The 25,437-nt window shown below is 39.6% G+C and overlaps 1 protein-coding gene and 1 long non-coding RNA gene across 2 annotated transcripts in view; one reads left to right on the top strand and one right to left on the bottom strand.

Annotated features, from left to right (window-relative positions):
• Window positions 1-25,437, top strand: part of LOC115439524 (signal transducer and activator of transcription 5B-like) — a 35,159-nt gene that overhangs the window by 7,581 nt on the left and 2,141 nt on the right. The window contains exons 6-18 of the mRNA XM_030163362.1: window positions 800-930; window positions 2,043-2,194; window positions 6,728-6,883; window positions 8,038-8,217; window positions 9,956-10,043; window positions 11,589-11,711; window positions 12,564-12,656; window positions 16,371-16,577; window positions 17,469-17,563; window positions 18,025-18,167; window positions 19,893-20,048; window positions 20,194-20,248; window positions 22,581-22,688. Of these exons, the coding sequence (XP_030019222.1) occupies window positions 800-930; window positions 2,043-2,194; window positions 6,728-6,883; window positions 8,038-8,217; window positions 9,956-10,043; window positions 11,589-11,711; window positions 12,564-12,656; window positions 16,371-16,577; window positions 17,469-17,563; window positions 18,025-18,167; window positions 19,893-20,048; window positions 20,194-20,248; window positions 22,581-22,688 (1,687 nt within the window). The remainder of the gene's footprint in view (window positions 1-799; window positions 931-2,042; window positions 2,195-6,727; window positions 6,884-8,037; window positions 8,218-9,955; window positions 10,044-11,588; window positions 11,712-12,563; window positions 12,657-16,370; window positions 16,578-17,468; window positions 17,564-18,024; window positions 18,168-19,892; window positions 20,049-20,193; window positions 20,249-22,580; window positions 22,689-25,437) is intronic.
• Window positions 16,173-25,437, bottom strand: part of LOC115439530 (uncharacterized) — a 23,086-nt gene continuing 13,821 nt past the window's right edge. The window contains exon 3 of the long non-coding RNA XR_003938264.1: window positions 16,173-16,193. This is a non-coding gene — a long non-coding RNA (uncharacterized LOC115439530). The remainder of the gene's footprint in view (window positions 16,194-25,437) is intronic.

Here is a 25,437-nt window from a genome sequence, read left to right as displayed (position 1 = left end):
TACCACTGCCCTGGATTTCTTGGGGTTATGCTAAAGATATTTAGTATGGAACAAAAACACGAGACATCACTGACCTGAAGCAAAAGATCACTGACGCCATTGAAGAGGCTGTTCTGTGGCCAACATGGCAACAAGGTGGATTAAATGAGGCAAAAAACCTTCAATATCTACTGTTCATAATTTTCATAATTTACATACTTTTCATAATTTCAATAATTTTCACAGATTTGTTTATTCATTTGCTTTTGTAATAAATGTGTTGAATTGTAGAGGCTTTATGGACACCATCTATTTTATTGTTGCAGTGAATATAAATAATTCATAATTTGACTAGTGTACTAGTAGTCAATGACTAGTCCATTGTTGAAATAGTTATTAGTTGCAGCCCTAGCAGAGCAGAGGTGCATCAGTTCAGTCAAACCCATGCCTGGAATGGCACATACAAAACTGAATTACCAAAATCCAGTAAGTATTACATGGAATGATCAGCATTTTGTCCTTCAGAATGTTTGACATGATGTTTCTCATATTCATGACATTTTTGCTGTTACAGATTCTGCTGTGGTATGAGAACACTTCACAAGCTGTAATAGGAGTAGTGAGACACATGATATTTATAAAAGACATTACAGGTGTGGCAGTACTCTGATTTTTAACCCAGTCACACACTGCAGCTTTAATGAATTTGAATCCTTTCAAGTAAACGACTACAAGCTCTGAAGGTCTTTAATGACTCATAATGGATGGATGGTCCAGTGGCTGCTGTGTGTAACGTCCACTCTGTCTTGGCCTATGTTAGCTCAGCTCAGCAGCCTGGCGTCGCTGCCCCCCACTGAACGAACTCAGAGAGAGACCACCCTGCAGAGTAAGAGGGCTACCGTGGAGGCCTGGCTCACCAGAGAGGCCAGCACTCTGCAGAAATACAGGCTGGTAGGACGCCATCACACACACATACACCAGTACACAGGCATTTAAGACCGACCACACACACACACACACACACACACACACAAAACACACATCAGCTGCAGCTCCATGGAAAAGCATTTACTGGAAGGAAATCTAGCAGAATGAAAGCTTTAGGTGCAGCGACGTTGACACATTTACTCCGATTCTGCCAAACAACATCATGTCCACTTTTACAACCATTTATTCTACAACCACTGACTGAGGGAAGCATTGAAGTGAGTAGAAAATATGGATTAAAAAGTCATTTCATTCATTTAAAAATTCTCTTTCTATCTCATTTTCTTCATATATATATATATATATATATATATATATATATATATATATATATATATATATGTATAATTTTTTTTAAATAAATAAATAATATAAAATACAATAATAAAAATTATATCATTAAAACTACATTGATTCAGTCATGATAAAATGTATTATATTAATGGTATTATATTGTATATTATATACGTTATATATATTATATCCAAATAGGAAAAGAGTCCATGTAAAGACCAAAGCCATCAGTTTATTAATCCATCTTTCAGTACTTTTTGATTCCTGTCTGAGTCCACAGTACTACTGAAGGTATCGGTCTTTATAAATAACTAAAAAAAACATGATTCTGCCTTTTTAAAGATTCTGTCTTTTTATCCAACTGTACCTACATAGGCAAAATAGTACATTTATTTGACACTATTGTCATAGCAGGAAATTATACAGGGCGTCCCATAAGTCTCCATACATAGGAGACATAATACATTCCATACATATATGGTTCTAACGTGTATTTCTTTATATTTCTTTATAGTTCTTCAGCAGTGGAGGACACGCATTGAAATGTGTTCCTGACCAAATGGCAGTCATATAGAGCATATTATATAAATAAAAATGGTTTATGTCAAGAAACATTTATTTTTCCTATGTATGGAGACTTATGGGACACCCTGTATTTAACTGCTTCGACCCATATATGCTCTATTTGGTCAACTGGAAACAAGTGAAAGCTAGTGTGGCTGTGCCATGTCCACAGTTGGAATATGAGTGAATGTATTCCACAACTGCCAATGTGTTTTCAGGATTTATCTGAACAGCATCAGAAGACTCTGAACCTCCTGAGAAAGCAGCAGACCCTGATCCTAGATGACGAGCTCATTCAGTGGAAGAGAAGGCAACAGCTGGCTGGAAACGGGGGTCCACATGAGGGGGGGCTGGACGTCCTCCAGTCCTGGTATGGACTGAAAATGTATATTGATAAATATAGGTCAGCTGTGGCGCTGGGTGACGCCACCAGCTCAGACTCTGATAGATGTTAGGGTCTTCTGTTTAGAAAGGAGGGGTCCAACAGATTCTAGTTCAGGGGCCACATTCAGCCCAGTGTCATCTGAAGTGGACCGGACCAGGCAAATAATAACATTGAACAAACATTTAATTACACCATGAATTATAGGCCTGTAACGGTACACAAGATTTTCGGTTTCGTACGTTTTCGGTTTTCAGAGCCACGGTTCGGTTTTCTTTCGGCCGGTATGGGAAGAAAGAAAACCCCTCAAAATGTCTATTAATGCATTTATGAATTTTTTTAACATTTTTCCCCCAATTTTTGGACACAATAGAATATAGAAAAACAGGAATAATATAATTCTGCTGCTACAAATTAAATAGAAAATAAAATTAATTATTAATATTACTAAATGTATTTTAAACATTAGTATTGCACTTTTCCCTGAAAGATAGTTTTGAACAAACAAGAAAAATCTAATCACAGTTCTGTCAGTTCACATTCTGCATAAAGATAACAAAAAAATTCCACATGAAGTGCAACATTAACAAGAGGGTAAACTGGTATTCTGTTTAAACAAACTGAAGAGAAACGCTGACAACAAACTTAACCAAATTATTTATTTTAGGACAGAGAACAAACTATTTAGGACACTGTGTGTATTTGTGTGTGCCTGTGTGCACGGGGGATTTTTTTTTTTTTTTCCTGAGCCAGGGGGTAGGGGGGGTGCGCAGTTATATACCTGGGGGTGCGGTCCATAACTAACGTAACAACCGCTGTTGTGAAACGAAAGTGAAATTTTACATACTTTCAACTTTCTATTTATTCCTCTATTATACAGTGTACGTGATAGACAGACAGACAGACAGAGCTAGTGTCAGTGTTTTAGAACTACCGTAGTTCCTAGGGGCCAAACAACGTCCGTCTTATTACTGTCTCTTTCCTCATTGTTGTCTTTCACCTGAACCTGAACTGATCCAAACTGGACTGTACTGATGGTGGAGGGTCTTCAGTCTCTTCCTTCCAGGTTCACATCATATTTGTTGTTTTTTTTTTTAACCTTATATCAGCTGCTATTTCATATTTTGGGTCAATGTGTGCTCCTTTATTAAGTCCGTGTGAAATTTGCGCGGATTTAAAGTTCCGCGTCGAACGACATCTTTCCTTCCTTTTTCTTTTTCTCATCATACTGTGCCGTTTCAGTACAGCTGTGTACTGAACTGTACTGAGGTGTGTACCGAAATGGTTCAGTTTGGTACGTTTACCGTTACAGGCCTAATGAATTATTCATGTTTTCATCTACAAACTATCCTTTAAAATGTAAACAACTATGAAGAACCTGAAATTTTGAAAGAAAAATAAATGTAATTTTAACAATACTAGATTAGATTCCTGTAGCGCTTTTCAAGGCACCTAAAGCGCTTTACATTATTCACTCACACATTCTCACTCTGGTGGTTATAAACTGGACACAAGGAAGGTGAAGGTGCTTAAGGACTAGGACGGAGCGGGATTCGAACCGCCAACCCTTCGGTTACTGAACATCCCGCTCTACCTCCTGAGCCACAGGCACATTATGTCTGGGCTTATCATTTACACAAGTGCATTACAACCTATAGATGGCATTGGATCTGTCAATACACAAAACATTTAGTAACAGGCAGAGCATTGGTCAAATGACACTTATTAAGACATTTCAGTTTAATATTTGTTCATGTTATTCACATGTTACTGTGAAAAGATAAATGTACGTTATGTAAATGTACATATTTTCATGCAGTTGTACTTTTTACCCCCTGGGCCCACCAAAGGGGGTATTGTCATCAGTGTGTCTGCCTGTCCCATCTTGTGAACACTCTAACTCTGGGAAAAAAATTGTTGGAACCTTAAATTCTTTTGCCACACATACATCATGTCTAGAGCTTGGACTGGTTCTGAAATAGGTGACGTTGACCTACTTTGTAACCTACTTTTCCAGGGTCAAATGTCTGAAAGTACCATAACTCCAGAAGGTTCCTTCTGCATTTGTGCAGGAGGGGGTGCTCCACTGTGTGTGACCCAGCAGTCTATCCAGCAGTTGGATGTGTATTTTAAACCTGTCTTTGTTCATTTAAACTTGAGTCTTAATGTGGTGGTGAGTGAGAGTGAATCATTAGTGATTCAGTGATGCGTTTTATTGGAATACTTTGGGAGTTTGTACATATTTTGTTATGTGACAACACTACTCCTTGGCGTTTACATCTGTCATGGAGGGGAGGGAGGTGACACACTGGGAACAGTGACTCTTAGGGTGAAGACACACCAACCCGACTGATGATTGTCACCAGAAAAGGTAGCCTGACTATCAGTCAGCTTCCATCTCCCCGACACGGTCAAAAAAGAAAGAACACACCAAATCAACTTCCAACTTCAGTGTACATTCTGTGCTTGCGCGAGACGTAAAATGGAAATGACAGAATATCTCTGTAAACCCAGAGCTCGCTGTCATCAGTCATTGTTGTCAGTGTTGAGAAGTCCAGAAGGGTTGTTGTTGTTGTATTTGTTGAACAGATGGTTAGTAATAAGAAGATACTGGTGTTGTCAGCTCTAGGGCTTCTACTGGTGGAAGAAAAAAGATGTTGCAGGTGAAACTTGAGAAGAAATCACACTGTGCTAACAGTGTTGACATCATGGAATGAATGAAGTTCATAGTCAACACTGACTGTCACTCATTCAGATCCGATATGAGCAGTGAATGGACTATTAGAGGGGGCTATCCCTCTATCAATCGATTGGTTCGACTGGACAACAGGTAGTAGCTGATTACACATGTTGAATCAGCCGAAAAGACTGGAGACTGCATTAATGACGGCCAATTGAACAGAACACACCAAATAGACTCATGTCACTGACCTTGCCAGACGGCCTGACGACATCCAACCGCCAAAAATCATCTTGGTGCGTCTTCACCTTTAGGCAGGAGTTCCTTCTTTTCCTTGGGACTTCAACAGCAGCTGTGGTACCTGTCAGTATCCCCAGGGAGCTGTGGAAGGTCACACATGTCTGTGCAAATTGTCTGTGGAACCTGCTCGGTCTGACATTTTTACTTTGCACAGTGTGCACACTGCTCTTGAACTGTCAGTGATATTAAAATGCTTCCAAATGTGACTTATTTTCTTTTCCTCACTGTTGCAGCGTGTAATCTGTTGCACAGACATCTGTAGCTCTAACTGGTCTCCCTCACTCCTATTGGTGTGCCCACTGTGACCCCTCCCCTTCCTCTTCTGCACAGCATGGGCACACAATAGCCACTAAATATCTTGACCAACCATGTGCTGCTTCAACAGAAAAAAGATGAGGGACAAATCAAACCTGCTCCTTTTCAGGGCAAGGGGGTCTGGCTATGCTCTGGTGTACACTAAAATAAAGAAAAGGACTTGTAGTTGTCATTATTTATAGGTTATTATGATAGTGTTTGACTGGTCCGATTTGCTTGAGACCAAAATAGGGCTGAATGTTGAACCTGAACTAAAATGATAGATTATTAATATCTTCAGTGTAATTTGTGCATTTCACAGGCCACATTAGACCCTGCAGTGGGCCTGTTGTGGCCCACGGGCCATATGTTTGACAGCCCTGGTTAAGAGAGAATGTACACATCTTGACATTAAAAACATTTAAAAAAAACCCAGCAACATCAAAACTTTCCTAATTTGCAAATATTGCTTCAAATGGTCCATTTAGCAGCGTGATGATGGTATTTTACATAGAATGTTGTACTAACCTTTGAGTTTGAAGCATCACTGTTGCTAATACAGGTCACAAGGCTGCTCAGTCTGTCTGAGGCGTTTTACAGCTGCAGGGTTAGGGTTAGTACGGTGAGGGGTTAAGTTTAGGGTTAGTAGGGTTAGGGGGTAGGTTTAGGGTTAGTGCAGTGAGTCTGATTTCCACAGATCCATGAATGCTTTGGAGTTATGCTGGTGTGAATACACCTTTGTGTCACTATAAAACTGTAGTGGGACAAATGAAGCAGCCAGTCTGGGTAAGTAATGAAAGCACTGTAGCTGTGTCTACAGGAACATGTGGACTGGATTTGACTAGATTTAGGTATTTAAGTCAATATTAGAATAATTTGGTCCAAAATGATGCAGAAATGCAGAGTTTTTAGTCAGTTAATTTGCTGAGAAAATGGTAATATTGGATTTTAATATGAGCTTTTGCTAAAACACACAGGCCTAAGTGTGTTACAGTTTGGTTTCCATAAATGTATAATATGCATAAAGACAATCAGACTGCAAATAGAAGTGAATGAACCTCCATCCATCCATGGGTTTTCTGGGCCTTGTGTTTCTAGTGAAGGTCTGTGTTTCCTGGAGCTGATGAGCAAAGGCAGGGTACATCCTGGAAATGCTTCCAGTTCATGGCAGGGCTTTAGTTCATGTATGTCCTGTCTGTGGTGTGCACTGGTGTGGTGTCATGTTGCCTTGTCCTTGTGTTATTCAGGTGTGAGAAACTGGCAGATCTGATCTGGCAGAACCGGCAGCAGATCCGGCGCTGCGAACATTTGACCCAGCAGCTGCCTCTTCCTGGCCCCATGGAGGAGCTATTGAGCAAACTCAACGCAGACATCACCGACATCATCTCTGCCCTGGTCACCAGGTGAGGAAATGCAGCAAATAACCATCAGAATGATGATGAGCGGGACAGATGGACAGACAGACCATCTGTCCATGTGTACAGACTGACCTCAGGCAGAGGTCAGTTTATTCTAAAGTAAAGTTAAATGTGTCTGGACAGATGTCCTCTATCTGTCCGTTCAGCAGTGAAGCTGTAAATCTTTGAGAAGGTGTTTCTCTGTCCAGTGTGTGGTGGAGAGGATGGTCATCATTGTCCATGATGGAGATCAGTTTGTTTAGCGTCCTTCTCGTCACACTGTCCTGCCTCAGACCTATTACAGATCCAGGATGATTTTTATCAAGTCTGTTGGTGTCACTGCCTCTGATGCTGCTGGCATCTGTCCACAACAGACTGGTAGAAGATCTCCAACATCTGTCCATAACAGACTGGTAGAAGATCTATAACATCCGTCCATAACAGACTGGTAGAAGATCTCCAACATCTGTCCATAACAGACTGGTAGAAGATCTCCAACATCTGTCCATAACAGACCGGTAGAAGATCTATAACATCTGTCCATAACAGACTGGTGGAAGATCTACTACATCTTGTTGCATATATTGAAGGATCTCCTCAGATAGTCTGCTCATCCTCTTCTCATTCACAGCCTCTGTGATAGATTTGACTGAGTTTCCTAAAACAGTACTATTACAAGTTGAAATTAAGTCCTTTTCACTTGTGTCTGAGTCCTCTGTAACTCTGGGATCATGCATAAATGAAGACCAATCAGTTTGTCAACAGATGCAGATTTGCCATAGAAGACAAGTGTCCATCTTAATTCAACCGAAATCATGTGACATGCTTTAAAACATTCCAGTTTACAGTAAAGGTTCCCTGAGTTCTCTTGAGTGGGGTGATAACCAAGCTGCTAAATGAAATTACAAAAGGACTCACAATAACAGGCACATAACGTTTCACCACATTTTGCAGATTCAATTAAAAACAAGCTCAGCCTCCAACTCACGGTTTTAATGAAAAAGTATCTTTCATGCTTAAATTTTTAATCAGCTTCTTATTTTGTTTGTTTTGAACTCAGACATTGAACTGGCCCATTAGAATTTGTAACATTAGTATCACAGTTGAACTCCATTAATGAGTATTTAACACAGATTATTATTGTGTCCTGTTCTTTTCAGCACCTTCATCATAGAAAAGCAGCCGCCCCAGGTGTTGAAGACTCAGACCAAATTTGCGGCTACAGTGCGCCTCCTGGTGGGTGGAAAACTCAATGTCCACATGAACCCACCTCAGGTCAAAGCTGTGATCGTGAGTGAGCAGCAGGCCAAAGCTCTCCTGAAGAACGAGAGCACACACAGGTGAGATGAACATGGGTGGATATGCAGGTGCACAAAGAAACAGGACATATATAGATATAAACATGAGTGGTAGGGTGGTCCAACAATCATGGTAAAAAATAAAGTTTCAGATAACCTCAATTAGAACCCTGCATTAGGTTTTGGCATTCAAAAGATGATTTAGGAAACAATTTGGAAGAAAAAGATGTTTTAGAGGTTGCACAAGTTGCTGGAAGTTTCCTGGAAATTGACTAATTTTGCATTTTCAGCATAGCCAAGCTGACCTGCTAAGAGAAGCAGCAGTACTATCAAAACCAAGGTTTTAGTGCTTCATCTAGCAATATATGGATTAAGTCAGGCCGCCGACGTCTTTGGTACTTGAGTGAAGAATTGGTTGGCCTGGTATTCTTCGACTCCAGTGTGACACAAGCAGAAGCAGCTGATGGTTCACAACATGATAGAAAATGAAGGTTGAGAGGTTCCACTAAAGCGTTGTGATACCCTTGTGGATATGCAGGTGTACAAAGAAACACTAGTTTAATTTTAGGTAAATATAGTGGACAGTTGCCTGGTACTATAGATGGACAATAAATTCAACTAACTCACTGAATGTGAGTTTGTGTGTTTGAACTGTGTGGTTTGAGCTGTGTTTGTACTGAGAGGTTGCTCTCCAGTCCACAACACTCACATACCACCATCATGTCAGATTAAAGCAATACCGTATGATGTGGCATTCTTACACTTTTCTTTTGTCATCTTAAAATGCTCCTAATAAGCGTATGTCAAACTAAAATGTAAAAGAAATCCACCAGGTATTGAAACTCAAAAATGTTTAATTCTCATATATTGCTCATATTTCTGATAAAATTCTGACCAATCATTTTATTCGGTCCGAATGAAATAATTGGCCGAACCTGGCTGGGCCTCCTGTCAATCATCCATTATGGCTGTCCAGCATCCGATCCATTATCGCCGTCTCTGCATCCGATATGGGTACCTTTGAATCTGACGTTTCACTGATGCTGCTCCTGCTGTCACTGACCACAGTCTCCTGTCTAGGATGTGAATGGATAGGACTGAAATGCACATGTGGAAGGGAAAAAATGGATTTATTAACAGAAACAACAACTAAGGGGAACAAACAGGAGTCTGATGAATGAAGGATGGAGATAAAAGTCTGGTGTACTGGACTCCACAGACAGGTCTGCACAAAGGTCAGCTTTTATGACCGTGGGACTCATACAGGTACATGTACTTGGTGTCACACAATGTAGGATGATGTAGGATGAAAAATGTATGGACTATGAAACCTCAAATGTCCATGGAAAATTTGCGGAGGCCGCGCGTTCACACCTCTGCACCTCATCTCCGTGGTGCAGTGAAGACGCTGACCCAGCGCTGCACAGACCAGACCCTTAAATACAGGGTCTACTGATGAAACGGGGAACTGATGAAGCAGGTGGATGATGTGTCTGATTACTGAGGGAGGGGTCCGCGGACACGCTGAAGCGGACCGGACCTCTGCCTCCACCTCCACTTCCACCACGCATCAGGTGTGAGGAGGGGAGTGACAGAGCTCAGGCAGGGGGAAGTGGGCGGGGCTTTGGAGGGAGGCGGGTGCTCCATGTTCAAACTTTTACTAAGCGCTGTGAGAAATGCCACATCAGTAGGTATAACTTTAATGTCTTAAATATACAAATCAGACTTGTGTTACATATGGGTTGTGTCTCTCCATACATCTGTTTGTTTTCCCTGGTAGTGAAAGTAGTGGAGAAATCCTCAACAACAACTGTGTGATGGAGTATCATCAGGCCACTGGGACACTCAGCGCACACTTCAGAAACATGGTAAGGATGAGAAAGGAGCAGGATAGACGAGACAAGGAAAAGGACAGGGATAAGATAAGGACAAGACAGGGATAATGTAAGATAAGATAAGGTACTTTATTGTCATTGTTTTAACGGACAGCAGAATGTGGGTGCACCTCTAGAATAATGCTCTAAGATCAGTACATACTAAGGCATTAGTGACTTCAGATTTTTTTCAGATCGACTTATTTGTCAATGAAGTCGCAGTCGAGTCGACTTGTCGTATGATGATGTCATCACATTGACAGCAGAGGAACAACACAGACAGACAGCTGTTCAACAATGAGCAACTTGTACTAACGTTCACTGTAACATTAACAATGTACAATAAAGAGCAGAATAAAATACTGGAAAGACATAAGCATCAACAGTCGTTCTCAGACATTTAACCAAAACAGAACATAGGTTAACACCTTGAATTTTCTTTAAAATTTAAGTGAACAACATAAAGTGGGAAAAGGTTAAGACAGTGGCAGAAAAGACACACGTTAGAGAAAAGAGTGCATTGTCTTCATGAAATAAATGAACAGAATAATCCAAACACACTGGCTGTTCAAATTATTATTCAATATTGGTGGTGCTTGTGTGGTTCACAGAACACTACTGAGACCATAGTTTTTCTAGATCACAGTCAATTTAGTTATCCTACTGAGTCGTCTTCTTCCTTCAGTCTTGGTCTTGCACTAGTGATGCGCGGGTGTTTTTCTTTTTCTGTTTTTTTTTTTACTGGCTTTGTGGAATTTTTTTGACCCACCCTGCAAATAAAGGGACATTTTTTGGACCCGACCCAGGTCCGCTGATCCGCGCATCACTGCCGCTCATTGTGCTTCATGTTTTCATGTAGAAAGATGAGAGTATCAACATGTGCTGAATGACGGCTCGCACGCTGTCTGGTGAGGGAAGGGAGAGAGAGAATAACACATGACAAGTCGACTCCTCAAAAGTAATGTCGACTTGTGCCACAGATGTCGACACATCGACAAACCGACTTTTCAGTTAATGCCCTAGTACATACATAGAACGCACAAACACATTTGATTCTAAGAGTTGGTCAGTTAAAAGTACAAAACTTGTGTTTTTAAGTGAATAAGTTAAAAGTAAAGGGGGAAAGACTATTGCACATTGGCACATAGTTTTTGTGTTTGGGCTCAGTGAGAGTATACGTGTGGTAATAAAAGTACCTTTTTATTTTGGTTCTTGGCCAGTCCACATCCACAGAGTGTCAGTAAAACCAGAGTTCCTTCTACCTGGATTAGTCCATGTGCAGATATGACAGATATGGCCACAGTCTGCTTTTCCTCTCTGATTTGACTGGGCTTTACTGACAGCTTCATTGTTCTGGTTCAGTCTCAGAGTTCTAGTCCTACCTGGGTTTGGAACCGGTTTCTAGTTGGAACCAAAAATAGTGAAAGTCAAACTGAAAACAGAACCACATTTCAGAAATTATTTTGCATTTGAAATGGATCTGTACACTAAAGGAGGAATTTGTGTCTCTATACTCTGTGTGTGTGTTTTTGTGTGCAGTCACTGAAGCGGATCAAGCGTTCAGATCGTCGAGGCGCAGAATCAGTGACAGAGGAGAAGTTCACTGTCCTGTTTGAATCTCAGTTCAGTGTCGGAGGAAACGAGCTGGTGTTCAATGTCAAAGTAAAGTGATAGAATGTGTTTGGTGTGAACAGATGAATCAAACACTGTTCAGTTCAGGACCACATTCAGCCCAATATCATCCCAAGGAATAACAGAAGAACCCATTAATAAAAACAACTGCAAACTGTGTGTGCTCAAGTGAAAACAGTAAAATGACCAAATGAAAATGTTTACCTTTAGAAAAAAACAGTTATTGAAAGTAAAATTACATGAACATGTTTACATATACAAACTATCCTTCCATCCATTTTCTACTGCTTATCTGGGTCTTTTACTGGTTCTGATCCATTTGGGCTCAGATTGGTTTTTATAATGGTCTTTTACTGGTTCTGATCCATTTGGGCTCAGATTGATCTGAATGTGGAACTAGAACTGAAACCTTTTTTTAATGCCCTTAATTGTTAATTTTTCAGTGTATTTTTTGTATTTCTCATAGTCATCCCACAGGCCAAATTGGACCCTGTGGCGGGCCGGTTTTGGCCCATGGGTTGTATTTTAGACCCTCTGTATTAAATGATGGGATGGCATCTCTGCGTTTTTCATCTGCACTGACTGTGTTTCCAGTTTAAAGCATTAACAGCTCAATATAAGCTGCTAAACATGTCACATCCACTTCTCCTGGAACCTTCTGTCATAGTAAATAGATTTGATATATTTGAAGTCATAAGAATCGGAACCATATAAGAAATAAATACAGATTAGACACTGAAGCATTGAAATGGGCTGTAATTTGGATCAGTTTGTGCTGTTTGATGCATGAGCTGACCGTGTTCTGTTTCTTGATTCCAGATTCACATTAAAGCTGTTCTCACTCACATACCATAATAATCCTTTTTTGTGTTTGGTCTGCAGACGTTATCGCTCCCTGTGGTGGTGATCGTCCACGGCAGCCAGGACAACAACGCCACGGCCACCGTCCTGTGGGACAACGCCTTCGCTGAGCCGGTTACTTCCACTCTTAAACTCAGTCTTAATCTTAGTCTTCGTTCACAAATGCCGTGTTTCCACTATGTGGTACCGGCTCGACTCGGGTACCAGGTCCTATTCCTGGAGACTGCTTCCATTACAGGATACTACCGACTTTATAGTACCTGGACGTCATACCAATGCGGTAGGTTACTTCCGTGTCGTCTGCTCAGAGAGTTGCTGATAAACTCGCTCGTTGCGTGTTGTCTCGTCAAGCTCATGCTGAATTTTTACATCGGCCACCAAAGACGGAATCTCCTCCAACCATGGTGTAGTTTTGCGGGCTGTCATCATGTGGATTAACCTACCGCCATTGTTACTGTCAACTTCTGCATCTGGCTTTTGTAAAATGGCGGGTCACAGAGACAACTGTCTGACCAGTCAGTGGTCTGCAGTGTTTACACGTCATGTTTTAGTATCTGTTCCCCAGTCTTGGAACCTCTGTGGAGGTGATACCAAAAAACTAGTACCGGGTACCAAGGTTATTATTGTTAACGAAAACTAACAAAATAACGAAAACTAGAATTGAAAAAACCTTTTCGTTAACTGAAATAAATAGAAACTATAATTAAAAGAAAAAATGATAATTTACTGAAACTGTATTGCGTGCTTACAAAACTAACTAAAACGTATAAAAATTATGGATAGAATTCCCTTCATTTTCGTTTTTGTTAGTGTCAGATTGATACGAAATCGATTTATTTCACTCGAGCAATTTTAGCCAGTGGCAACAAATGATATTTAACGGTCCGTCACTTCTCGTCATTTGTTGTTTAGAGTCGTCTTCTTGTCACCACTCTACCTGGAAACATGGAGACTAAAGTTGGGAGAAAGCAGCAGAGTCCTGTCTGAGATTTATTTGAATACGACAGAGAAGAAGAGAAAAGATATAAAGAAACTAAAACTAAACTAAAACTAAGCATCTAGAAAATAACGAAAACTAATTAAAACTAGCAAACCTGCTCTAAAAACTAATTAAAACTAACTGAATTACAGAAAAAAAAGTCAAAACTAAATAAAACTAAACTACAATGAAAAATCCAAAACTATAATAACCTTGCCAGGTACCAGATTCCAGGTCCTGTTTCATAATGGAAATGTAAAAAAGCCGAGTCGAGTCGAGCTGGTACCACGTAGTGGAAACGCAGCATAAATGTACAGAAAGATACACCTGTAAAGACATATTCTGGACTGAGGTTCAGTCACTAAACACAAAAAAACTGTGGATGAAAATGATGAAAAAGCTTTAAAATGACACAAGTCAGCCACAAAACTGCAGGTTTAGTTGTTTTTTTTTCCGCTGCCAGTATCCAAATATTAGGAGCTGAATGGTCATCATTATTAACCCTCCGGTAACTAACCCTAACCCGCCCATAGAGGTTCTTCTAACCACCAAAAACACCTCATCTGTGCAGTGCCCTAGTCATGTCAAAATGTATTTCATACAGTTTGTTCTTAAGTTTTTTATATTTTTTGTATTTTTCAACAACTTGAGCCACAAATGAAAATACCAAATACTCTTAATTTAACCCTTTAAATGTCATTTTTCTATTGTAAACAAACCATTTTTTATGCAAAAAAACCCTCTTGTTTTTCAATATTCTACATAAAAATTAGATAACTTTTTATATATATTTATTTGTTTAATTTTTTTTCCCCCTCCTGTCATATGTCAGTGATTATCATCAACATTGGTTCATATCCATTATTATTTTTGGTTCTAGGTGAAATGTTAAATGTATCAGTGTGTATTTTGTGCTCACTTGGTAGAAGGGTGTTAGTGTAGGAATTTAGCACTGTTTATTATTGGATGGTTTCAGTGGATGGACCAGAATTTAAACAATCAGACACAAATGAACAGCTGTTGAATTCAGACCTAAAACCTGGGTTCATACAGGGCTTGAAGTCCTTGAAAATGCTTGAATTTCAATGTTGTGTTTTCAAAGTCTGAAAAGTGCTTGAATTTTAGTTGAAGTGCTTGAAAGTGCTTGGAATTGTAACTGCATGATGTGATTTCTTTATAATATTAACTCAAGCCACAGCTACTTACAGAGGTGGAGTCGGTTCCAGGTGTTCTAGGTTGACTCCAGGTCCAGTTTGATCCGAACATTTGTGTCTTTGGTGTCAGTGTGTCTGAAGAACACCAAGTGTCTGCCCTTTATTTGGATAAAACTTTCTGTTCTCCTTTAATTTATTAACTTTTTGCTGTTATGAAACATAATTTTAGACCTTTATAGCACAATTCAGTGTACATTATTGCGATAAATAGTGAATATAAATAATCCTGAGTATATGTGTTCATGTGGATATGGATTCGACCTCAGTGATAAGGGGCTGTGCTGGAAAAATGTGAAAATGATCCTTAAAAGTACCTGAATTTGACCTTCACAAACATGTACAAACCCTGTAATACAAATTGTGTAAAATAATATGACCTTTTATAACATGAAGTGCAAAGTGTGCGTCATATGCACACCCAGATACTGAAAGATTCTAGTGTTTCACACGACCTGAGGGGAATGAACCTCATGTAGGTCATTTATTAATAAGGGGTGTGTATTGGCAAGAATGTGGTGATACGATACAAATCACAATACTAGGATCACAATGTATCATGATCATGATATATCACACTATATCATGATGCTGTTAAAAAGGCCATTTTTTGTTTGTTTCTTTTTTTTTTAATGATTATTTCCTTAAAGAATTGAATTACACCCAAAATATTCCCAAATACTAAACGCATTTTTATTTTATCCCAACAGGATCTAATGCTATATCACAAAATGTTCCTGTGTTAAAGCTTAAATTATGTTTTACAGACGACATTACAGTTTAAGATCCTGTTCAAATGTTCATATTCTATTAGTTCATAACTAACATCAGAACATTATTTTTGTCCCAACAAAGGAACTAACATCTGCCTCTCAGACAGTAATAAGTGCTTTTCGGATGCTTCAAATAACCGTTATTTAATAAAACAGTGTTAAATAATAATAAATAAATGACGAAGAATAAAGAAAAACAAAAATGAACCTCTGCTGTATCTGCATTTGAATGAATACCCAAAGATATCGATACAGTACTTTTTCATATCGATACAGTATCGTGAAATGAAATATTGTGATATATTGCAGAACCAATATTTTCTTACACCCATATTATTAATGTTTATTCATTTTGACAGTTTCATCTCCTTATTTTTACCTCAGGAGCTGAAGTTGGACCATTAAATGTCAAGTGTCACTTCTCTTCCTGTTTTTTTTTTTTTTTTTTTTTTTATGAAGGTATAGTCAGTAGTGAATATGTGGGTGGAGGTAGGAGGTAGAGCGCGTCATCCAATAACTAAAGGGTTGGCGGTTCGAAATCTGCTCCGCCCTAGTCCTTGGGCAGGACCCTTCACCCTCCAGACTTCCAGTGTCAGTCACACTGGTGTATGAATGTTTGGTGGTTGTGGGAGGGGCTGTTTGGTGTGTGTTGGCAGCCACGCCCCCATGTGGATGCAGATGTAGTTTACTACCACAGAGTGAGAATGTGAGGGTGAATGAATAATGGATTAATAATGTAAAGTGCCATAGAAATCTATTCCATTAGTAGTATTATTGTTATTGTTTTGTTGTAAAAGTGAAATCGACGTAATTTTGTATTTGAACTTGTCTTTGTCTGTTTGGTCCTGTCATGTTTTGTCCTCAGGGCCGAGTCCCCTTCATCGTACCAGACAAAGTCCTGTGGCCCCAGCTCTGTGAGGCCCTCAACATGAAGTACAAGGCAGAGATGCACAGTGGGCGGGGCTTGACCGAAGACAACCTGGTGTTCCTCGCACAGAAGGCCTTTACGAGCAGCAGCAACAACCCTGAAGACTATCACAACATGACCATATCCTGGGCCCAGTTCAACCGGGTCAGTGCAGTCCACAAGAACACTGCCAAACAGACATACAAAAACACCAGAACCACAGCAGATCCTGGTCCAACTGAACCAAAGCACCGTAGACCAGGATCTAAGACCACAGGTTATTAGACTAATATGAAAGAGTCCTACAGAAAGATCAAGGATGTACGTTTGGACTGTAGCAGGACAAACACATGACCCAACAGAGACATGTAGATCCAATGGTTTCCACACACCCTACAGTCACACCTGAGTAGTCTTTAAATGGGTCTGTTCACCACATTATTTAAAATATTGTGATCGTTATGAACAGAGTGGTGGATTCCAAGTGTTCATGTCTGTAATCAGGGCTCCCACGGGGTCTTAAAACCTGGCTCCATCATGTCAGTGATGCAAAGTCAGAAATGCCCGTTTCTTCTAAACTGCCCCTCTTCAGATCCATTTATTTCATTGAATTTCTCTGCAGAATTTCTTTAGTTCTACTCCATACATGTCATTGTCTGTACTGTATCCAATGGTTCAAGAAATCAATCATTAAGGAATATGACATGCTTTTTTCATGAAGTATAGAAACAATATTTAGCTTTTATTCTTATAGACCCTATCGAAAGAGAAATTCAGGTTCACAGGAAAATCGCCTCTTATCAATTAATCGTTAATTGATCAATAAGGTCAGTCAACTAATGATTAATGGATTAATCGATATTTTGCATCCCTAATGTGTGTGTGTATACATATATATATATATATGTGTATATATATATATATATATATATATATATATATATATATATATATATATATATATATATATATATGAATTTGAATCTCTTGTCTGATCATGCTGCCTGTGGGTAACCTTCATCAATGTGTCAATGTAAATGTGTTTAATTTGAACAGGAGAGCTTACCAGGACGAAACTTCACTTTTTGGCAGTGGTTTGATGGAGTTGTGGAGCTTATGAAGAAACATCTCAAGCCTCACTGGAATGATGGGTAATGACTCATACTATTATTTCCCAGATGGTTTTATGTCAGTGAATAAGACAGTTATGACCATGGTGAGACATGACAGTAAAACATGAGCAGCCACACTGATGAATGACAAGGCTCTGCACCCCCCCCCCCCCCCCCCCCACACACACACACACACACACACAGCCAGAATGCACAGCTCCATGTGTTCCACATAAGAGAGAGCATTAGTATAATTATGAATTAGTTAAATGTCAACAGATTTTTTCACTTATAATGTCTTGATGAAAACAAGCCTCATCTCTGTCTGTCTCTCCTTGGTCTGGTGGGTGTCTGTGTAGGTTCTTATTTATCCAGGTTGTTCTTGGTAGTTCTTCTCTGTTCTGCTGGATTGGTTTAATAGCTCTAATAGACAGACAGACCCAGCCACCCACCCATGTGGTTATCAGTTAATGAAACCTTCTTTGTGTGGAATCCCTCAGGGCCATTCTGGGCTTTGTTAACAAGCAGCAGGCTCAGGACATGCTGTTGTCCAAACCCAACGGAACCTTCCTGCTGCGCTTCAGTGACTCTGAGATTGGAGGCATCACCATCGCCTGGGTGGCAGAAAACCCCAACAAGTCAGGTATGAAGGGCCACCGACAGAGACACTCTCTGGTTGAGGTGTTCAATGACGGTAAAGGTACTGTTGAATGACGGTACAGGTACTGTTCAATGGCTGTAAAGGTACTTTAGTGAAACTTAAGACACTTTACTAATTCCTCTTTCTCCCGGTGTTGTGCACCTCATTTTCCTTTTCCCTACCTTCAGAAACTTACGCCACGTTTCCATTATGTGGAACTGGCTCAACTCGACTCGAGTACCAGGTCGTATTCCTGGAGACCGTTTCCATTACAGGATACTACCCACTTTACAGTACCTGGACGTCATAACGATGTGGTGCGTTACTTCCGTGTTGTCTCCTCATAGTTACTGATAAACTCACTCGTTGCGTGTTGTCTCGTCAAGCTCATGCTGAATTTTTACGTCGGCCACCAAAGACAAAATCTCCTGACTGAATGGTATAGTTTTGTGGGCTGCCATCATGTGGATTAACCTACCGCTATATTTACTGTAAACTTCCGTATCTGTTTTTTGTAAAACGGCGGGTCTCAGAGACAACCCTCTGACCAATCAGTGCTCTGCAGTGTTTACACGTCACATTTTAGTATCTGGTCCCCAGTCCTGGAACCTCGGCGGAGGTGATACCAAAAAACTAGTATCAGGTACCAGATTCCAGGTCCTTTTTCGTAATGGAAATGCAAAAAGGTTGAGTCGAGTCGAGCCCGTACCACGTAGTGGAAACGCGGCATTATTTGAGGGGACAGGACATTTGTTGCCCCCCCTCCCCAGAACCAGGCCTGTATGACGCCCTGGTCTTTGCTCTGCCACTAGATTCAGAAGCATTCAAACACATGACATTCCTGCAAATGAAGTGCATGCTGTGGACAAATATTTGAGTATACTGGAGGGATTTCCCCCTTTGAACAAATGGAAGCTTTGACAGTGTTCCCAGTAGCCCTGGTGTCATCTCTACATCTGAAATATAGACATACTGTGGAGCGTTTCTGCCTCCATGCCATGTTGGCTGCGTTCTAAACCAAAATGATGCAGTGTATGTGTGACATCATCACGCATGTGCAATGAAGGCAGAATCGATAAGCAGGTTCTCAAAAAGAACTGGTTCTCAATTCCCATCCCTAGCTTTGGTTTTTCTCCTCTTGGTGTTAGTCCTTGTTTGTTGTGTTCATTTGAGTGTTGTGCTTTTCTTTTGGTTTTGGTCCTTCTTTGTTGTGTTCATTTGAGTGTTGTTTTTTTCCTCCTTTTGGTGTTGGTCCTTGTTTGTTGTGTTCATTTGAGTGCTGTGCTTTTCTTTTGGTGTTGGTCCCTTTTTGTTGTGGTCATTTGAGTGTTGTGCTTTTCTTTTTGTGTTGGTCCTCATTTGTTGTGTTCATTTGAGTGTTGTGCTTTTCTTTTGGTGTTGGTCCTTCTTTGTTGTGTTCATTTGAGTGTTGTACTTTTCTTTTGGTTTTGGTCCTTCTTTGTTGTGTTCATTTGAGTGTTGTGCTTTTCTTTGGTGTTGGTCCCTGTTTGTTGTGTTCATTTGAGTGTTGTGCTTTTCTTTTGGTTTTGGTCCTTCTTTGTTGTGTTCATTTGAGTGTTGTGCTTTTCTTTTGGTGTTGGTCCTTCTTTGTTGTGTTCATTTGAGTGTTGTGCTTTTCTTTTGGTGTTGGTCCCTGGTTCTCCTGCTCTACTCGTATATCCTGGGTGTGAATCCCACCTGTGCTCAGTGCCTTTTTTCTGTCTGTAGGTGAGAGGCTGGTCTGGAATCTGCTGCCGTACACCACCAAAGACTTCTCCATCCGCTCTCTGGCCGACCGCATCAGCGACCTCAACCACCTGCTGTTTCTGTATCCGGACCGGCCCAAAGACGAGGTTTTTGCCAAGTACTACACCCCCCCTCTCTGTACGTCATGTCTGCATTTACCTTAACATGTTGAAGTCATGACAAAACACTGACCTGAAACGTATTTCCATCATTGCATAATTGACAGAATGTTTGACTCTGAATGATTGGATTTAGCTTCTTAAACTATGTTTGTTTGTCGCAGCAAAAGCCCCAGTGGATGGATACGTCAAACCACAGATCAAGCAGGTTGTACCAGAGTAAGTCAGTGTGTCTGTACTGTTGAATACACTTCACATCCATCCATTTACAAACCTGATGGTTTTGGAGGTTCTGCTCCACTACGACCTGAATCCAGTTGATAAAAATATGAATTTGAATGGATAACATTATACATTTATAGTGTAACTGGGATCTGTGTCTTCAGAGTTTCTGTTGTTAAATATCTACAAAACGTAAAGGGATTTTTTCATTCACACGATGTTTGAGAATGTTTTTGTTCTTTTTTTTTTGTACCCCTTTTTGTCGAGGCTTCCTCCATGAAGACAACATAATTTACATATACTGCATCACACCAAAATCACACCATCACACCAAAGTCAAATTAAAATAGAAACCACAGTTTAACCCTTAGAGGTCTGAGCCTTTTTTGGCCGTTCTTGAGTACTTTTGATTTTGCCTTTACATATTATATAAAGAAATGTTTCCTATAGCCATGTTTGGTATCTTTTTTTTTTCAGCACAACTTCATCTATCTCATCTGTCAATTATTTTTTCATTTTAACCTACTATATCAACACAAAAGGACAAAAAACACACAAAAATATAAAATCCGATTTGAAAATATGTATATAATTTATCGCATAAATAACACAAAGATGCTCAACGAACCTTTTCAAAGACTTTCAAAGTGACTATTGGTTCAATATATTAGGTATATAAAATCAAAATTGTAATAAATTAAAACTATACTCAAATACTTGACATAAAAGTGTATCTTTACATAAGCGTTTTCTCTGGTTTTCTCACCTCCCCACCCTCGGTCCTCCTGGTTACTGCATCCAGTTCAGGTGGGGTCATCCTCACCCTTACCTGTAATGCTACTGCAGTCTGTGGATGTGGATTAGAATTCACAGATTCAGCCAGTTTTTTCTGTTTTAAAGAAGGACAAAAAATGATGAAGATATGGTCAGAAATATAACACCTCTCCCCCCACCTCATTGCCATATTTTTATTCACATTTGTTCAAACCATCATATCTCCAGTTGTATTGGCTCTATCAACATCAAATAAAAAGTGTGAGAGTGTTTCAAGTCCACACTTTCGAATGCAGCTGTCCCCGGTGGTCTACATGACCGACTTCTGACCGAGTCAGGGGGCCGTGACTGTGGACCCCTAAGGGTTAAAGTTCCAAAAAGTACTTTCATCCTTTTATACTCTGCAGAATGGGGTTTGTGATTAGTATGGTATTAATCTACCATTCTAACATCAGTGGAAAGAGGTTGACGTGTTAGTGTACGATTATATGAAGAATACAAATGAGTGCAATGGAAACGGCCTTTTCCCAGAAGGAGACTCAACATGACAAAGGAAATGACAACAACAAACATCAGACAAAGGCTTGGTCAAATGTCTGAGCGGAGTTTGAAATGTTATACACTCCTTCCATTTTCAGGGGATCAAAAGTAACTTATGCTTGTTCCAGACATGAGGATGGTTTTTAATGCTTCAGGTCCCTGCACTGTTTACATGTGCACTGTGTCAGGGTTTGGAACACTGGTGAATATCAGCCACATGTACAGTACACGTTTGTCCTGGACCAACCCTTTCATGTATATCCTAGTCTTTCTATGTCAAATGAATGTCATGTTTGTCAGAGCTGAATGCCTATGTAGTTACAAATGCTACTTTTGAGTAACCTGGACTTGTTTAAATGAGCTTATTAACCGTATGTCTTTAACCTCCAATCATCCCACAGTTAGAGCCAATCACGGATCAATACACACAGCCCACCCTATTATAGTTTATAGACCCGTCAAAAATGAGGTGGCGTCCTCTGTGGGATGGACAACAACTGTTTTACTGTGCAGGAGCAATAAAAAAAAAAAAGAAATGAATATACAGTATGTAAATGTGATGTATTTTGGTGAAAATAGAATGACAGATGACATTTATGCTCTAAAAACAGTCTTGTTTTCTACATCTTCCTATTATTTTATTCATATATTCTGGTGCTTTTGTGAAGCTCAGACTTTGTTGAACCTATTTCAGCACCGAAACTCTTTGTCTACATGAGTGAAGTTGTGTTTTCACAACAAATTTGAACATTTACAACAAATCAGACTTCAGAGTTTCAGGCCATTAGGCTGAATTATCTACAGTAAACTGGGACACAAATAGGCCTCAGGTCCATAAAGCTGAGATCGTCCTGAACATTATTATTATTATTATTATTATTATTATTACTATGAATTTAAGAAAGAATTTCAAAATGGAGTGAATCCCCTTAGAGCTCTGGGCTACGTTGGACTTGAGTTTGGTTTTGGAGTATTTCTGTGATTCTCACTATAACTGAGTCTGTATGTGGTCTAGGTTCACCACTCCAAACCCTGAACCCAGCGGAGGAGCTTCGTCCTTCATGGACCAGACCGCCTCCCCCTCTGTGGGACACCCCAACAGCTTTGGAGTCTACCCCCCCATGTAAGCAGCATGTCCCTCAGTTCTTAGCATTCACACTCACATACCTGCTCCACGTGTCTCCTGGGTCCAAACAGGGTTCGCAGGTGCTGATGGTGACTGGTACACATCTCTGTCCTGTGGTGGTTTACACAAAAACAGCTGTTCTGATTCTGTCTTCATCTGCCAGTAGCTGTAGACTGCCTTAAAGGGATGTTTACAGTGTGTGTGTAACAGTGTCCTCCAGACAGGTCAGTGTTCAGGTATGAACTTGGCCTCCAGGTTTAGCTTAGGTCAAGGGTGTTCAACCTGTGGCTCCAGGACCGGACCCTTTTCAAGTGGCTCATATGGACATACATATGGAAACATATGGAAATGAATAACAGTTATTTTTTGCACATTTTACTATCATTGTTGCAACCATAAATTATTTATACAGTTATAAAAATGCAGACTACACACTAAATCAGGGGTCTCAAACATGCGTCCCGCCAAAGGTTCCAATCCGGCCAATGGGATGAATTTACACAGTGCAAAAATTCCACAGTCAAGGCTGTGGAACTCATTTTAGTTCAGGTTCCACATACAGACCAATATGATCTACAGTCAAATAATAACAGCAGAATAACCTACAAAAAACTATGACTCCATATATTTTTTCTCAGTTTGATGTGAAAAAAATAATACTACGTTATGCCTTTAAATAATGACAACTTCAAATATTTATCTTTGTTTTAGTGCAAAAAATAACATTAAAATATGAAAATATTTACTTTTTCATACTATCCTGTAACAATCTGAAATGTTTAAAGAAAATTAAGCACAATTTTAACAATTTTCTGCCTGTTACTAAGTGTTTAGTGTCTTTGTAGATCCAATCCATAATGTACATGTATAAATGACTAGTTGAGGCATAATATCGTTAAAATTGCACTTATTTTTCTTAAGAAATTTCATTTTTTTTCAGGTTATTCACTTTTTTTTTTTGTTCGGATAGTTCAGGAAAGTAAGTATTTTCATAATTTAATGGGGGATTTTTGCAGTAAAACAAAGACAAAAATTTGGAGTTGTCATTATTTATAGGTTATTATGCTATTATTTTACTGGTCCGGCCCACTAGAGATCAAATCAGGCTGAATGTGGCCCCTGCAAGAAAATGAGTTTGAGACCCTTGATTTACACAGAGGATGTTTTTGCTCTAAATTCTGTTGATACAGAAGTGCAGTGAAGTCAGTCAGGTTGGTTCAGTCTGTGAGGCTGCATGTTTACATTCATTGGTTTTGGAATCACCTATGATGTACCTCCACATGAGTAGTGTGTGGACAGCCTGAACATATATGGAGTGTTAAAGGTAAGTGCATGTACACTGATGTGAGCAGAGCTACCTCCTCTTCTTTTGGTCTTCATGCCTCATGGATGGATCATGTTCTGTCAGTATCATCATTGGACTGTGGTCACTGTCTCCACTGGCACAAAGAGAGCTAAAGAACCAGAGAAAACTAAATGAACTTCGCAAATGACAGATTAGGAGACTAATGTTATCTTATGACCTCATGAGGAAAGATTTATTTTACGAATTCCAGACATGGTCACTTCACAAGATCATAGAGGCCGTCCACAGTTGTGGGTTTCCCAGGGGTCTGTAGGTACCAGTAGTCCTGTGCAGGGATGTCACGATACCAAAAATTCAGGAATCAATACCGATACCACTAAAAGTACATGATTCTCGATACCAAATCGATACCAAGGTAAAAAAAAAAAAATCAGAAGAACCCATAAACTTAAACAAGAAATACTTTAAGTCAGGGGTCTCAAACTCATTTCTTTCAGGGGTCACATTCAGTCCGATTTGATCTCCAGTGGGCCGGACCAGTAAAATAATAGCATAATAACCTACAAATAATGATAACTCCAGATTTTGGTCTGTGTTTTAGTGCAAAAAAACCCATTAAATTCTGAAAACATTTACTTTTATAAACTATCCAAACAAAAAACGTGAATAACCTGAAAAAACGGAAATTTCTTAAGAAAAATAAGTGCAATTTTAACAATATTATGCATCAACTTATCATTTAAACATGCTTAATTTTCTTTCAACATTTCAGGTTATTCATATTTGTTCAGGTTATTCATATTTTATTGTTACAGGATAGTTTGTAAATTTAAATATTTTCCTAATTTAATGTTATTTTTTGCACTAAAACAAAGACAAAAATTTGAAGTTCTCATTATTTATAGGCATAATGTAATATTTTTTTCACATCAAACTGAGAAGAAAATATGGAGTAACTAGAAACACTCGGAGAGCGCAGACCTCCGCCAAGGCTGATCAGTGGCCCCCCCTGTGGGCCCCCCTACCCCCGATCACCACCAAAATTTAATCATTTCTTCCTTATCCCATTTCCAACAAACCCTGAAAATTTCATCCAAATCTGTCCATAACTTTTTGAGTTATGTTGCACACTAACGGACAGACAAACAAACAAACAAACAAACAAACCCTGGCAAAAACATAACCTCCTTGGCGGAGGTAATTATTTCTTGTAGGTTATTATTTTACTTGAGATCATTTTGAACCTGAACTAAAATGAGTTCGACAGCCTTGACTGTGGGATTTTCCTCTTCACAAATTCACCCCACGGACCGGATTGGAACCTTTGGTGGCTGCATGTTTGAGACCCCTGCTTTAAGTATTTGCATATAAATGAATATTGCTGTTTCCTCTAACTCTCTCATCTGTTCCACTGTCAGTCACAGTTTACTGCTTTGAGTG

Source organism: Sphaeramia orbicularis, chromosome 19 (genome assembly GCF_902148855.1).
Source record: "Sphaeramia orbicularis chromosome 19, fSphaOr1.1, whole genome shotgun sequence".
Lineage (NCBI taxonomy): Eukaryota > Metazoa > Chordata > Actinopteri > Kurtiformes > Apogonidae > Sphaeramia > Sphaeramia orbicularis.
This window is presented reverse-complemented; position numbering and strand designations above follow the sequence as displayed.